Here is a 16,241-nt window from a genome sequence, read left to right on the forward strand (position 1 = left end):
TCCTCGGTGAGTCCCGCGCCGCCCGCCCGGCCGCCCCCGAAAACTTGCCGGCGCCGCGGTGGGGGTGTGCCGGCGCGCGGAGAGCCGGGGCTCGGGCCGCGTGGTCCCGGCGGGGCCGCCTCGGAGTTTGCTCTGGCTCGCGGCGGCGTCCGCATTCGGAAAACTGCAGAGCCAGCAGCCGGCAGGGCCGGGAGGGCGCGTCCAACGGGGATGCGCGAACTTTGACAGGCGGGCGCCTGGCGAGCAGGCAGCAGCCTCCCGACGCCTGGCGGACGGGGGTCCTGGCGCGGGGGCGGGGGCGGGGGCTGGGGCGGGCGCGGTTAACCTGCCCCAGGCGACAGAGCGCCGCCCAGACGCGCGAGCGGCCGAACTTACCGGACTTGCGGCGCTGACCACGCTGCGGGGCGGGGGCCTGGTGCGCGGCGGCGCGGCTGCCCAGGCTGGGTCTCCGGACGTGTATGGCTCCCGCCGGGGTCCGGAGGGTCCCTCTGCTGGGCGTGCACAGCGGGGTGCGCGTGGGCGGAGCCTGGGGTGCCTGGGGGTGCAGAGGCGAGGTCTCTGCAGGGGACCGTTGCTCCCTGGGGGGCTGGGGGGGCTGGGGGTGGCGGGGGCCAGGTGCCAGCTCACTGCCAGCGAGGGGCCCCTGGGAGGTGGCTCAGTGCTTCCTTTCTGTCCGAATTGGAAAAGTTTTTCGAAGTAGCCGAGGTTCATTTGTGAGCAGGTGGAAACTTACAGGGGCTCTTGCTGGACCTGGGTTGACTCTCCAGGCCTTTGGGGTCCCCAACTGTCCACTGACCTCCTGACACCATCTATGTGGGCACCTGGGAGACAGGGGTGGCCGGGATGTTTGGACCTGGACGTCCTTCAGGAGGGGAAGTTCTCCGGAGGGGGTACGCCAGGGGCGAGAGGTCAGGGAGGGGTGCCAGCTGCCGGTTTCATCCTTGGCGAGAGGAAGGTGCAGAATGACCGCAGGGAAGTGGGCCCACGCTCCCTGTGTCTGTGTGCCCTTCCCCGTGAGTGGGGTGAGGGCTGCAGCTTTGCTCCCACACCCCCGTGCAAAACTCCAGCCCGGGGCTGGAGAAGCCAAAGGCACACGCCCTGCCTGGGTGACCGCAGCATCCCGATGCCCTCTCTGGGCCGTCCTGGCAGGGACAGGTGGATGCCGTGTTTCGGGGGGTGGACAGGCAGGGCACCTGGCTCTTGTCTTGCTCACAGGAAGGGCACTGCCAGCATGTTCAGGCCCGGGGTCCGGTCCCCAAGCCAGGGTCAGCTCCCAGCCACCCAGGACGAGGACCCAGCTGCCGCCCCCCTGTGTCTGGGCCGGGCTCCCCCTCCCATCCCTGCTCTCTGCCTCTGCTGGCGCCCCACCGTGAGTGACCCCCTGATGCCCCGGCCTTCCCCGCGTGGTGCCGCGGTCACCTCTTACACTGCTCCTGGCACCCGGCACCCGTGGGCTTCTCCCTCCTCCACATGGGATGGCTGCCCTCCCGCCTGGGGACTGACTCGCCCACAGTCTCTAAGCTCCTGGCTTCTTTGGGGCGGCTGCAGAAGTTGGGGAGAGGGGCCTGTATGTCCCCACTGCAGGGACAACCCGAAATGCAGGGAGGACGGGTTGGCACAATTAAGTATTCAAACGTGCTTCGTTTGCCACTTGCTAAGTTTACTTAAACCCTCTTTAACGGGTTCATTAGAAGCCAGTGAACACAGGGGAAATTCATTAACAGGAAGGTGGCCCTGCGTTTGACTGTAAATTGGTATTGATCAGCCCTGGCGGGGGCTGGGCACATGCCGCAAGGGGCCAGGTGAGGGCCAGGGCCCGAGTGCCCCTGGTGCACCGCTGGCCTGTGCAAGCAGCAAGCATTGTCCCAGGGCCCTCGGCGGAGGTGGTGACGCCAGGAGAGGAGAGGGGGAGAGAGGGTGAAGACAGGGGAGGAGGAGGAGACGGAGACGCGGGGGAGCGGGAGCGGCCCAGTCCCCTCACCGGGCTGGGCGTCTGCTCCGTGACCAGGCTCAGGCTCCGAGGGAGCCGGCCCAGGGGCAGCTCCCAGCCGCTCTCGCTGCTTTCGCCGCCCTCCGGGGACTGGAGTCCTCCACGTCTTCAAAGACAGCAGCCCTGAGCCCCGCCCTTGGGCGCCCGTTCCTGGAGGCGCACCGCCAGGGACCTGCCCCAGAGGCGCCGGCTGCCCAGGTAAGCCCTGTCCCTGCCTCGGGTCTCCCGGGGCTGCCTTCCGTCTGGGCCTGCGGGGAGGGTGCGCCCTGTGGGCCTGGCCAGCCGGCCCCCCAACTGCTCATGATCAGGGTCCTCTCTGCCCCTGTCAGGGACAAGCGCGCCCAGGGCAGGGGAGAGGGAGGGGGCTGGCTGGGCTCATCACCATCTGGGGGGCGAGGAGGGCACCCCCTTCTCCAGGGGGAGACGGCAGCCTGGGTCCTTTCTTCTTCCACTGATGTAACGCTTTGTGGCTGTCGGGGATCGAAGGGGTTCTCCAGACTTCCTGGCCTGACTCTGCGTGTGTGAGGGAGGGAGGGTGCCAAGGTCGCGGGGACCCTGGGAGCCCAGGGCCCGCGTGCTGCCCTGAGCCCAAACAGGGCTCCAGGGCGTGGGCGGGCAGAAACCCAGGCCCCGTGATGCCCTCCCCACCCGCCACGGGGCCGCGTCTGCGCCCGCGGAGCTGAGCACGTGGAACTACCCGCCCGGGAGACATACTTCTTTATATGCCCATATGACCTGCGAAGCTATGGAATGTAAAGAAGTATGTATTTCGGGTTGGGGACTCGGTCACCGGAGTACGGGGGCCACCGGGGGGACAGTCAGGTAGACCGCGGCTGCGGCCAGGCGAGGCCTGGGGGGCAGGCTGCCTGGGCCCCGGTGACGGCCCTGTCCCCTGCCGGCATTGTTCTGTCACTTTGCCTGTGTCAGCAGGTGGAAGTATTCGTCAGACATTAAATATTCAGCGTGCTGACTGCGGCAGAGGGGAGGCGGCCCTGTGGCAGGCGTGGGGCCCACGCGGGGGCGCGGGGGCTGGGGTTGTGGGGTGCCGGGCGTGGGGACGCAGGCTGGCCTGTCTCTGGGAGTGTCGCTTCTCCACACCCTGAAAGGGGACAGTTGCCAGCAGGAGGGGCTGTTGGTGTGGCAGGGACAGCAACTGCTCAGAGGCACAAGGAAGGCGCCTGTTCCCGAAAGGCCAGGCCCGCTGGGCGACAGGGACGAGGGGAGGACTGGTGGCCGAGGGGTGTCTGGAGGGAACAGTGCTGCCTGGCTCACGTCTGCACCTTCAGTGGCCACCCTGCGTGCGAGGCAGAGGTGACCGGCAATTGTAGCTTGACCTTCAAGGGGGGGGATTGTGAGGGCAGGGTCCGAGGCACCTGTAGCCCCAGGGCCCTCCCCCTCGGGCACCTGAGGGCACCTTGGGCTCCGTGGCGGTGACCACAGGAAGCAGAGGTCTGAGTCAGGGCCATGCTGGGGCGAGCCCAGCTGGCCCTGTGACCCCCCAGCCCAAGCCCACTTTTCTCTGTTTTCACCGACTCAGCTGAAGTGTGTTTGCCGTGAAGGACAATGCCGGGCTGCTCCGTGAGGGTGGCAGGCGCGTGGGACCCTCGGGCTGGGGTGACATCCTGCGGACCCCACAGCTGGGCGGTGATGCCGAGACGCCGTGTCCAGTGTGTGGGGCCGGTCCCGCAGCGCTGGTGGCCCTGTGGGAGCCCAGGGCAGAAGGTTCACGGCGGCCGGCGGTGCCAGGAGGCAGTGGCAGGGGTGTCTGCCGGCGTCAGCCCCTGGCTCCCTGGCGGACCACGTACAGCCCAGGGCACGTCCTCATGTCCTCCCCGGACGCAGGGCTGCCATCCCGATGTGTGTTCCACCTCTGCTTGTCCATCGGCCCTGAGGTCGCCACCCTGGGCCCACATAGGTGCCCCTCCCCTCCTACACCCTGAGCTTTGGCAAGAATTCATCCCTGGGGGGGGGTAGGCCCCTCCTTCTCTGCTGTAGCGTCGGGCAGGGGCAGCCAGATTCCCTGCGCCGCCAAGGCCTTGCCAGGGAGGCCGGGACAAGGACAAGCAGCTGGTTCCAAGCTGGCACTCGGCTCCTACCGTCCAGGGGGTGGACCACAGTCGAGGGCCAGGAGGGCTCCGTGGTCTGGGGCCCTTTCCGACGTTCAGGCCTCTCGCCTCCGGCTCCACCACCAGCAGCAGGGCCAGGTAGGACTGTCCTTGGGTGCTGCCTTCCTTCTGGCCACCAGGCCTGGAGGGGTCAGCCCAGCGTCGCCAGGAAGGTCGTTTCTGCCCCACTGGCTTCCAGCTCCGGCCACAAGGAGGGAAGTAGCCGGGTGTGCGCCCACCAAGGCCGGGCGCAGAACGGCCGCCCTTCCCCTGGACCCGCCCCGCCGCACATTGGGACTTTGTGGCAGGATGTGGCGTTCGAATGGAAGCATTAGCATTCGGAACTCGGAACTCGGTCGGACTGAGCAGGAGAAGGAAAGCTTGCAGGGAGAGGGCCGCAGCCTCCTCCGCCAGGAGCCGCCCCCGTCTCCTGAGCCTTGGCACTCACCCCCTCAGACAGGCGGCGCCCCTCGTCCTGGGGGCTGCTGCTTCCCCGCTCGCTGCCCACGCCCGCCCGCAGTATCTGCACTGAGGCTCCGACTCTGGCTTCCGGGGGAATGGCCAGGGAACCCCAGGACAGTGTGGGGTGTCCAGGCCTTTCCTTGCCAAAGGGGGGGAGCAGCAGTCTTTGCCCAGGGGGGCTTTTCCAGGGTGGCACGGGCACCCCAAACCTGCTGCCAGGTTTGAGGACTTGCAGAGGGGAACGGGGGTGTGGCCTGGTGGCATCCAAGAAGGACCCTGGGGGCGCTTGTCGGGCCGCCCAGGTGGGTGTCTGTGTGGCTGGGAGGGGCGAGGCGTGACCTGTTCTCAGAGCGGGCGGCGCCCTGCGTGGCTGTTGGTGGAACGGTGCAGAGGGGTTGCCCTGAAGCAGCCGGAGCCGGGCCCCAGTTCCACTGGTGGAAGTGGCAGGTCTGAGAACGGTGGGGCTCTGGCTCCAGGCAGCTGGTTGGCCTGCATTTTCCGCCTGCAGCTCCCGCTTCCAGCAAAACGCGCCCCGGGGGCGGGGGGAGGGGGAGACCACCGGGACCTGGGACCCAGGGCGAAGTGTCGGTGCCGATGGCAGGGGGCCTGTGATCTCTCTGAGTCGCTGCTTCCAAAGTCGGGGGGCTGGTAGAGGGGGGCACTTGCGGTTTTTTACAGCAGCCTCACGGGCGGGATGTTTCCTGGAAGGACAGACCTGCCTAGCGGGGTGGGAGGGACTCGCAGGACTGGCGTCTGCCCCGCATGGTCAGTGGGGGTGAACTTCGCCTGAGTTGCAAATGTGCTCCCACAACGCCCCCCAAATACCCTACATGAAAAATCAGGGACCCTGAGGAGTCTTTAGAGCCAGGGCATGGTCGGAAGTTGGGGTGTGGAGAGGTTTGCCAGGCAGGAAGGTGGGGTGGGCGGGGCCAGTGGGTAGTGGGCGGGGCCTTGTGGTGAGTGGGCGGGGCCAGTGGAGTTGCAGTAATTGCAGCCACTTCTGCATAAAGGGTCAGCGGGGTCCTTCGTCAGAGGAGCTGCATGCTGACTCGGCCTTTGCCCGATGGACACACGTCCGACAGGGGACACACCGGTTCTCTGTGGAACCCGCCCTGGTCCCTGCCCTTGGTCCTCCTCGGTGGGGCCCGCGGCACGGCCTCCGCTCTCCCAGCGGCTCCGCTGTCTGTCTGCTCCCCCGGGTCCAGCTCTGGGCTTCCCCTGCTGCCTGCAGGCCCAGGACCTGGCCCGGCAGAGCTGCCCCTGGGCTGTGCCCAGTGGAGACTGCCTCAGCCCTTGGCTCGGACCCTGGGCAGGCCGGCCACTGGGCGCCTGGGGCGGAGCTGCACTGCAGCAGGCAGCAAGCACTCAGGCTGTTGCGGAGCCGCTGCTGCCCCGGGCGCTGCAGTGGCGGCGCAGCTGCAGGCAGCACGCAGGGCTGCGAGTCTCGAGGGCGGGGACAGGAGGGCCAGCTCTGCAGAGGCTCGGGCGGCGGGCAGCAGAGCAGCGTGCAGAGCCTCCAGCTCCCCGGGCGTCTGCTAACCGGGCCAGTCTGCCCGGTCTCAGAGGCCCAACCGAGACTCAGCGCAGGTCTGCTTCCTGCGCTGCCAGGGGGTCCGCCTGGGTGCATGGGACCCTGAGGGCCAGGGACACAGGGCAGAGAGGCGTCCAGCCCAGGGAGAGGACAGAAGAGAGAAGGCCCACGCAGAGGGGCTGGTGGGCAGGTCCCTGGCTTGTCCCCATGCAGGGGGGCAGGCACCCGAAGGACCTGGTGGTCGGGAGTCTGGGGTCCCCCACCGTGGGGTTAAACCTCAAGTGTGGGGCGGGGCCGGTGAGGAGGCTGGGGTCAGAGCACGCAGGTGTGCGTGAGTGTGCCGGCGCACGGGGGACAGCTGAGGGCGTGGGGGACAGTGACCAGAGTATTTTTAAACTGCGGGGAGGGGAGAAGGCAGCTGCCCTGGAACCTGTCACAGGGAGGGGGGTCAGCGGGGACTTGGTGAGGTTCAAGGACGCCCAGGACAGATGCGTGGTTTGGGCCCTTGTCCCCTGGCAGCCTGCACGCTGTCCGTCATGCCCACATATGGCGACCGGGCTGCTTGTCTCTCCAGCCACCCGCCATGGCCGGTATAAATAGTCCGCATTCTCAGCTGTCCTCTTGGAGACGCTGAACTTGGATGACTCTGGGCTGGGGAGTCTCAGGGGTGGCCCCCTCACACCCCTCCCCACCACTGAAGAGCTGACAATTGAAGGCGGAGTGGCCAGGCCAGGCCAGGTGAGGTTTTGAGCTGTGTCCCCCGTCACCTGCCCCTTCCCAGGGGTCAGACCCACAAGGGACCCGGAGACCTCCTGTTGTCCATCTCCGAGGGTCCAGCAGGACCTCTGCCCACTGAGGGCTGGGGCTGTGTGTACTGCCCCTGGCTCAGTCCTGCAGCAGGTAAAGGCTGTCACCAGAGTCCCCTGTCCCCGCTCCTGGTCTGCCCCCAGCCATTCCCTCCTGTGCTGCCCTCGGCGCCATGACCCAGAGGCTGTGCAGCCATAGTCCAGGGGCTTGTCACCTCCTTCCCAGGGCACCTGCTTTCCCTCCACCTTTAACCAGGAAGCGAATCTCTAACGGAGGAGTTTCAAACACCCACCGGGCCTATGAGCAGAGGCCCTTCAGATGCTGAGTGAGGGAGTGGGGGGACCTGCTGAGTGCCCGAAGCCAGCTGAGGGGGCCCGTGGCCGAGGGCACATAGCTGGGTCATTCACCCCCCACTGAAGCGCTCGGAAAGCCGGGGGGCGAGCAGAGCCCCCTTCTCCGGGACAGGCACCTGTGTTCAGTGTGTGTGCCGCTCAGGCCTCACATGGCGGCCCCGGCCTGTGGTGGCCACGCTGGGTGCTTTGCAGCCATGGATGCTCCTGTGCTCTGAGCCCAGGCAGCTGCGGGGTTTTCTCTGCATGTGAACAGGGTACCAGGTGGCTTTCCGGATCTCGGTCACATCGGCCGTGAATTTGCTCCTGAGCTGCCACCCCCTCTCCTGACCTCAGGGCCCTCTGACCGGGGTCTCGGCCAGGCACACCCCTTTCCTGAAGTTATGCCCACGGTGCCGGCCCGGTCTTCGAGGTGATAAGACACAAAAGTCTATCCTGCCGCTTCTGCAAAGAAAGCACCACAGTTCTGTGGTCTCTGCCCCCGCCCCCAGCCCTGCCCGCTCCTCTTTGGGTCTCTTTGAGGCAGAATTTATCTCCAGGAGGGGCCCCATCCATTTGCCCTGCTCTGCTGTTGACAAGTTTATTAAAAACCCTCACAACTCTGTATTAAACTTTTATCAGTGTTGAGAAATATATATTTTTTTTTGAATAGAGAGAAAAGTCACAAAATAGAGAGAAAAGTCCTGTTGGGGGTCTGGCTGGGTCAGCGTTGGTGACAGTGAGGAACAGTGTGGTTTAGGGGGGTGCTCCTTTTGCCTTTTAATTGGGGGTCTCCCTGAGACACCCCCATCTGACCCCTGCAGCCCCCGAGTGGCCCCCTGGGAAGGCCCCTCCCACCGGCCTGGCCGGGACTGCTCACACTTCTGGGGCTAACTGTGAGTCTTCACTACTTATTTTAATAATTAAGCAAAATCTGAAATTAAAAATTAATTTAGTGGTGAATCCGCGTGCTAATAGGTAATGTTGCTGCCGGAGAAACAGTGGGTTATGGATGTTTAAGTTTTAAAAGCGCCGTCATAAAACAACAACAAAAACCAAAACAAAAGCCGCCAGATACGGGCTGGTGGCACCCCCCAGGGGCCCACAGAGGAGGGCTGCCACCCGGGTGGGACCTGCCTGGCCAGGTGGGTGTTCAGACGGGGCTGGACGGTGGGAGGGCCATTCACCTGGCATGCCCTGGCCTCTGTCTTAGGGCCTGTGCCTGTGATGGCCGGTGCAGGGGCAGCCTGGCCTCTGCCGTGTGGCCTCCACGGGCAGTGTCGCTCTGGCAGGCGCGCCTGGCTGCTGAGGGTCCGTGAACAGAGGTTGGAGTCCTGTTGTCACTCCGGACTCTGGTGTCAGTGACACTTTCTCCTGGGGAGAAGGGTCCTGCCTGGTTTTTGCCTGAAATGGACGTCATGCCCTGAGGAAGGGATGTGGCCGAGGTCCCCCACTGACAGGGGCATGAAGTAGCAATCCCGGGAGATCACTTGGGGCTGGCACCCCCCACGTGGGGAACTGAGGCTCAGAGAGGCCAAGGCAGCCCCCAGGACCCCCAGCTAGGTGGGTGCTATAGAGCCCAAGGTCATCCTCTGCTCCACCAAAGGTCAGACCTGGGGGCAGCAAGAGGGAAGGGCCACAGGGTGTGGCTCAGGTCGCCTGGCCAGGGTGTCTTTAGATCCTGCTCACTGTGGGCACCAGGGCCCTGATCAAATGCAGGAGGGCTTCCTGGAGGAGGCGGTGGCTGCTGCTTGGCCCAGGGGTGTTGGCACGAGACTGCCCAGCTGGGGGTGTGCGGGGGCCAGGCGGCGGTGGCGGGATCCGGCCTCCACAGGAGGTGTGTCTGGGGCGATCCCGTCCAGCTCTGGCTCCATCTCCGCCGCCGTGGTCCCCGGTCACCACTAATTGGGCTGCATTTTCAGAGCGTCTAATTTTCTATTGATTTTTAACAGGGCTGCTGGTGTTTTCGGCAGCCAGTCCCGTGTCTGGTGTCAGTTGTTGCTTAAAAATGCTGAGTGTACTTCCCGTGTGGGGTGATTCCATCAGCAGACGTTTTAAAACCAATTGTTTGGTTCATAAAATGCGCCCACTGTACAAGCCGTGGTCTCTCTCCTTTGTGCCCGAGCGGAAACAGAGGCAGGGACAGGGGTGCACCAACGCACGGCCCGGCCCGGGCAGGCTCATCTTCCGCCAGAGGCGTTGTCCCTGTAAATGCCGGTGTTGTGGCAGGTTTGCTGGCCTCGGGGACGGCTTGGCAGGGGCGCCGCCTGCTTCCTGTGGGGTGCTCTGGGGTCGGTGGCCCAGGATAAGCAAGGGGGCTTTGGGCCGCCTGGAGGTCCCCAGAGGAGGGGAGCGTAGGGCCCCAGGTTGGAGCAGGGGTTCTGGGCCCTGGGCCCGAGAAGGCGCCTGGCCTTTGAACGGTCTTGGCCTTTTTCAGAGAGGAAAGAAAACAATACTCGCAAGGAGTTCGGGAGCCACCACTGGGCAGCCGTACGTGGGCAGACGCCTGCCCCGCACATGGGGGCTCTGTGCGAGCTCGGCCACAGTGTGTCCACCGTCGCCCGAGGCTGCTCGGCCACACGCCACATGGATGAGGTTCTGTGGTGAAGTGACCTGGGTTTGCTGTGGGCCTCGGTGATGCCGACCCTCCAGGTCTCTGTGGGAGCCCCCCTGGCCCTGAACCCCAGCCTGGGCCTGGCGCTCTGCCTCCTTTGGGTTTGGTGTCTGAATGGCTTTGAGCGGGGCCCAGCCAGACCTCAGGTGGACGGGACTCGTGTGGGACAGGCCCAGCGGGAGGCCTTGCTGCGGAAGCAGAGGCCTGTAATGTTGCGGCAGTTCCTCCTGACCGGGTGACCCTCGGAATCAAACAGCAGGGGTCCCAGGAGCACCCCCGTGTGGGCTGCGCGGTGTGGCTGTGGGGCTTCTGTGGAGGCTGGACTGGGGGTGTTGGTCCCCGGGGGCAGCCGCCCAGCCCTCTGCCCCCCCCAGCCGTGGCGGCATGGTCAGCACGAGGAGGTGCGTTTCCTGTTCCAGCTTCACTCTGTCGGTAACAGCGGTGACGGTGGCAGCTGCCTGGGGCTCCTTCCTCTCTTTCCTGGAGCGTCGGTGGGCCCGAGCTGGGGCCCAGGGTCTGCCACTGCCTCTATGCTTCCGGAGCTAAAGCAAGAGAGGTGTTTGCAGAGCTGGGTCTGGCCACCCCCTCTGTCACCCAGGGACCACCTGTCTGGTCTTGGGAGGCGAGGCCGGGAGGGTCAGAGCCCACCCCGGGCTCCCGGTAAACTTCAGGGAGCTGGTCTGGTGGCAGGAGGCCAAGCCGATGACAGGGGTCCCTGCAGAGGGGACCGCAGGGGGGGAACATGGGAGCTGGGGCACAGGTGTCATGCTGTGCCCTTGTCCCCACTGCCAGAGTGTCTGTCCCTGCAGCATTGAGAAAGAGGGATGCGGAGCAGGACAGCCAAGGGCACTGCGGCCACCCCGCTGGTCAGGCCTGTCTGTGCCCAGAGGGACGTCCACACACATGGGACATCGAGTCCCCAGCCCTGCCAGAGCTGCTGTCCCCTCGTCATTCATCGCTTCTGATGCACCGGGTGCTGGCAGGGAAACTAATTCTCTAGAGCAGAACTTATGTCATCTGAGTCAGTGACGGGGACCCGGTGGGACTGAGGGACTGTCCTGCGCCAGCTCCAGCTGAGGACCTGGTCAGGCGGAAGGGGTCAAGAGCCTCCAGCTGCAGGGGCCCCATCTCCCCAGGACACCCCCCCATGAGTGTAGGGCCTGCCGGTCTTGGCCGTGCCCCAGGGCTGAGACTGGCAGGCGCCCTGGGCACCTGACAAAAGTCAGGGGACAGGCAGGGTGGGGAAGTGTCATTGACGGGAAGGCGGCCTCTGCCCTTGGCCTCTCCAGACCTCCAAGGGGCCCCACGGGTAAATCCAGTGGGGGGCTGGGAGCATGCGTGTCATTGTGTCTGAGAGTGTGCGTGTCTGTGTGCGTGAGTCTGGCTGTGTGTCCCTGGTCCATGACCCGCCACAACCCATCCTGACTGCCCCTCTCATGCCTGGGTCCCGTAGAACTCAAGGGGCCGCCCAGCCAGGTGGGCGCCACAGTGGGGGTGGGCCCGGCTCGTCCCTCGTCATTCCGGGAGCCACCGTCGCCATGGACGCCACCGGTCTCCCCGGATCCGGGAGCCAAATGCTTTGCTAAAGCTGGTAAAATGGAACCAAATCAACTGTTCAATGGATTTGGTCCCCTTCAACCAGCTGTAGCTGTGCATTGATCGCGCCGACGCCCGGCAGGAGTCACGTGGCCACTCGGAGGCCCGGCGGGACCGGCCAGCTGCAAGTACGTGAACCCCAACACCATCGAGGCCAGAGGCCAGGGACCGCAGGGCTGAGACTCCCGCCCTCCTCCGCTCCCCGCCCCCCATGCCCACCCGGGGAGGTGGCAGAGTGGCGGCTGAGTCCTTGGCAGGTTGCTGAGGAAATAAACGTCCGTTTTCACACCACAGTGCTACTCGAAAATGTACGTCCTGGAGCCTGGCCCCCGTGGGCCCGCCCCCTGGACACCCCCTAGCTGGGTACCTGAGGTGGGAGCCAGGAAGGCTCAGACGGGAGGCCTGCATGTCCCGATGTCACTCTGGTCACTCAGGTCCCTGGACAGCCAGCAGGTGGGGCTCCCCGGGTGGACCGGAGGAGCAGGGCCCCACCCCAGGGCCCAGGGAAGCCGGGGAGCAGCCAGTGTCCGTGAGAGAACCGCAGGGAAAACCGGCCTTGCCCACAGTAAGGTGGACGCCTTGCTCTCAGTTTTGGGGTGTTGAGCTTTGGGGGGACCTCAGTACACGTACCTTTCCTGGGTAGAGCCTGGCACCAGGGGCAGGGGGCTGGTGCTGGGGTCCTGAGGGGCCGCCGTGAGCTCACAGGTTCCCAGTGGGTGGCCTCCAGGCAGGGCCCCAACTTCCTCCAGGAATGGAGGGATGGGGACCCAGGTGGGACCGCTGCTGCCACAACTCCCTGCCGCCCCTGCCCCCGCATCCAGGAGGACAAACACCCAGGGCCGCTGTCCTCTCGGGGGCATGTCTCAGGGGGCGCTGACGCTGTCCTGCAGGGGACCTGGGCCTGTCCCGGAGGAGGACTTGGGAAGTTCCTCTGAAGGGGGAGCTGTTGGCCCAGCCGTCCAGCCTCCCTCCCCCTCCCTGGCACAGCCCCCAGTGTGGAACGTGGTCCCTGGCGGGGCCCTGGGCCTGGCCCCCCACCCTGTCCTCATCCTGAGGACCGGGGACCCCTGCGCCCCTGGTCGGCGCCCAAGAAGCTGATCAGTTAGCTTTCCGGTTTATTAGGCACGGTTCAGGCCCTCCTGCATTGGTGGCCAGTGTGGTGGCCCTGGAGGCCCAGAACCCACGCATCCACTCGGAAGCCCCGAAACTCACCAAGGCTTCCTCGGAGTTTGAATACGAGCCAGTGACTCAGGTCAGGACGTGACACTGACTGGGATGGGGACACCTGCCCCTCAGTCCCAGCCTGGCCCTGCCGTCCTGGCCACACCCTGGGCAGCCCGGTGCCCGCTCGGAGCCTGGGCCCCATCCCGGCATCGGCCGGTGGCAGTGGCCATGTGGTGGCTGCAGGGAGACCGTCCCCAGCAGGCAGAGCCTCAGCAGCCCATGATGTTTAAGGCAAGTTGGGGGGGAGCCCAGGACGAGGGTCACCGCAGGGTCCAGCCCCGTCTCTGCCCGGCACCCAGGGTCCAGGACCTCCTTGTGCTCCGACTCCCCATAAATGGAAGGGCCACCCCACTCAGGCGGTTCCCACCTCCGCCCAGGCCAGGGCCACCGGCTGCTGAATTACTGCCACCGCCCCATCTCTGCCTCCCAACTTCCACCCTGGGGCCTTTCATCCGGTCCCCGGCAAAGGACCGCGGCACTGACCCCGGGCCACCCTGGTGACACACAGGGGCTGTGAAAATGCCCGGCAGGCAGCAGGGCCCCGAGGGCCAGCAGGGAGCCAGACAGTCCCACTCCGCAGCCACAGGGGCAAACGGGCCGGGGGGTCCGGGAAACCTTCCTGCACAGGACTCGAACTCAAATTCCATAAAATCTTCATGCGTCACAAAATATTACCCTCCCTTTGTTTTTGCTTTTTAAAGATTTTCATTTATTTTTAGAGAGAGGGGAAAGGAGAGAGAAAGGGAGAGAAACATCAGTGTGTGGTTGCCTCTTGCAGCTCCTACTGGAAACCTGGCCCGCAACCCTGGCACGTGCCCTGACTGGGAATCGTACCGGTGACCCTTTGGTTTGCAGGCCCGCGCTCGGTCCACCGAGCGGCGCCAGCCGGGGCGGCCCTCCCTGTGATTGTCCCCGTCATTTACGAACATGCGAGTGTTCTCCGTCCCCCGCGTCCCCCCCAACCCCTGGCTGGGCTGAGTGCGTGGTGAGCCCAGCAGCCCCGTGTCATCGGCTGAGCGGTGGACATGTGGCGAGTGACAGTGGAGGCCCCAGGAGCCCCTCACCCACTGTGGCCAAGCCCCAGCTCCTGCGGAGCCAGGACAGCCCCTCCGGGGGCTCTCTGAGGCCAGGTGGGGCTGCCCATTCTGGGGCAGACAAGGGCTTCTTGCATCTGGGGATGCAGTTCCCCCACAAACAGCCCACTGTCCTGGGAGCGGGATTTACAGTAGCCCCAGCCCCCAGAAAATTATTCCAACTGGGCCTCTCCTTCCGGGGTCCCATCCTCCTGAGGGTGGGAGTGAGGTGGAGGGCGGGGGGTGGGGTGGGCAGGAGACCACTCCCGACACGGTGGGCGGGGCAGGTAAGGGGTGTGAGGCGGAGGGGCCTTGGCTCTGCTGGCGGACATGCCAGGACCAGGGCTGGGAGAGTCCTTCCCAGCAGGGTGTGGGGAGGGGGGCTCTGCCAGCACGGAGGAAATGGGGGGCCCAGTGAGGAGTCTAGGCCTGTCCCCCAAGCCTGTTCGTGAGACACCAGGACACACTGACATCAGCCGTAGGGGGCGGGACAGGCTGCTGTCCACTTTGAAAAATGGGCACCAAGGCCGCCAGGCCTTTGTCACAAACCTGGGGGAGGGGTACCGCGTCCCACTCAGTTTTGTCAGGGAGGCCAGCTGTTTGCAGGGTCCCGCAACCCCTCAGAGTGGCTGTGACCCCTGGAACCTAAGTGGGGGGAGGTTGCCCCAAGGAGTGGGTGTCTCGTGTCCTCACTGGTTCTTGCCACTGCGCAGGCCTCAAGTGTCGGGAAACCTCTCTGGCGTGGATGGGACAGACTGGCACCAACCTGAGAGCCAGAGGGAGCTCAGGGCATGGGAGACGCCCACCCACCACCTGCCCACCCCAGTAGCTGCAGGCCGGACCCGCCCACACACCCCTGTCCCACTGGGAGACCAGGACCACGGGGCGGACGGGGCCAGAGAGCCTGCGCGGCCCGCCTCCACCCCAGGCCCGCTCCGTCCGGTGCGGCCTGGCCTGCCGGTCCTCGGTGGGGAATCTGGGGCAGAGGGGCCTGGGGATGCAAACCTGGGAGCACCGTCCGTCACCTCCAGAAAAGTGACTGTGGTCTCCTGCCTGCCCGGGGGCTCCCCTAGCTGCACCCCCAGATCCCACACTCAGTAACTCCAGCTGTCCGGGGTGCGCCCCTTCCCCAGCCCCAGCACCGACCTTCAGGTCACTCAGCGAAGGTCACGTCTGCTGTTCACTTGGCCCCATTTCCGATCAGTTCCGTCTGTCATCATAATCTCACAGAAATAGCAGCTGCATTTACATCTCCCGGGCGTCCCTGCTCCCACGTGGGAAGTGCCCCGGCCCTGTGCCGGGGCTCCTGGCTTGGGAAGGGGCTGCTCACAGACGGGACGGGGCTGGGGACCGTCTGCTTCAGGCCTGGCCAGAGGTTTGCCGAAGGACCCCGGGGACACGTCTGGTCCTCTGCATCTGCAAACCCCACCCGGAAAGGCCGGGAGGCAGAGAACGACCTTCAGGACCTGCTTGTGGACAGCTCCCTGCAGCTGCCCTCCCGGCCTGTCCCCAGACTGGTGGCAGGCGGGAGGGGCTGCCCGGACGCACCCAGGAGGTGGCCTTGCCCAGACCCTCACTGGCCCCGGAACGGAGCCCCTGGCCAGCGGAGGAGGCCTGCTGACGGGGGTCTGCGCAAGTCCATCAGAAGGCTTCGCTCGTGGTTCAGGGCCGACTTGGTCACGGAGGCTGCTACAACAGGGGCCCATGTATTTGGGGACCCCCTTCCCCCGTCTGCCCACAGGCCTGGCGGCCTCCCCACAGCCCTCCACAGACCGGAGCTCCAGCACGTGGATTATTCATGAGGCGCTGTATTAATTGTATTGATACATTAATAATTAATAACGACACGCTCATAACTGCCTCTGCGGCTGGTCTGCCGGCTTGCGCTTTCCTGTGACGTCCTGCCCTGGGACTTGGACGAGGACCGTGCAGCTCCAGGGGGCCGGCAGCCTGCAGGGGGGAGCCTGAGCCCCTCCCCGGGGGGTGCAGGGAAGGCGAGGATGGCCTGTGACTTGGGCCGTCCTGCGTTCAGGGCAGTCCCAGGTGTGGCCGGCGTCGCCCTGAGCAGAGAACCAGGGGCGCAGACCATCTGCGCCTGTGTCCACACTCCGCTGTGGTTTTCCGGCCGCCACTGCAGGTCTGGGGGGCGGGGGTCCTCCCAGCCTGCAGGGGTCCCCTGTCGGGCAGCGAAGCCCTACACAGGCCTTGTCCCCTCTCCGAGGCTCCGTTTGGCCGTCTGCAAACCGGACGCAGCAGTCCCTGCACCGTGGGGGGGCTCGGCCCTGGTGGGCGGGAGGCAGCGGGCGGAGGCGGGAGCTAACACTGGCCCCGAGAGCCCCCTGAGGCCTCTGCCTAGTTTCTTCCCTTGGAGAGCGCTGGAGTAAATTCCAGAAACTGCCAAGTTCCGCCACATCATTCTGCCTCCTGGCTGGGAAAGGCGTGGGGGCTGGGGCCTGTTTGTAAAGTAACGGTCTGGCAGGCTGGGGTTTGGGGCACAAGGGGGCAGACGG

The 16,241-nt window shown here is 65.6% G+C and overlaps 1 protein-coding gene across 1 annotated transcript; it reads left to right on the forward strand.

Moving 5' to 3' along the window:
- The first annotated feature begins 1,221 nt into the window (after positions 1-1,221).
- On the forward strand, positions 1,222-15,704 carry LOC128628305 (translation initiation factor IF-2-like). Its single transcript, XM_053671262.1, has 4 exons — positions 1,222-1,369; positions 2,009-2,188; positions 13,437-13,788; positions 14,445-15,704. Exons 1-4 carry the CDS (start codon positions 1,232-1,234, stop codon positions 14,558-14,560), a joined length of 786 nt encoding a protein of 261 aa, XP_053527237.1. The 5' UTR covers positions 1,222-1,231; the 3' UTR covers positions 14,561-15,704.
- The last annotated feature ends 537 nt before the right edge of the window (positions 15,705-16,241 follow it).

This window comes from Artibeus jamaicensis, unplaced genomic scaffold (genome assembly GCF_021234435.1).
Source record: "Artibeus jamaicensis isolate MK-2021 breed Jamaican fruit bat unplaced genomic scaffold, CSHL_Jam_final contig_685, whole genome shotgun sequence".
NCBI classification, from domain to species: Eukaryota; Metazoa; Chordata; class Mammalia; order Chiroptera; family Phyllostomidae; genus Artibeus; species Artibeus jamaicensis.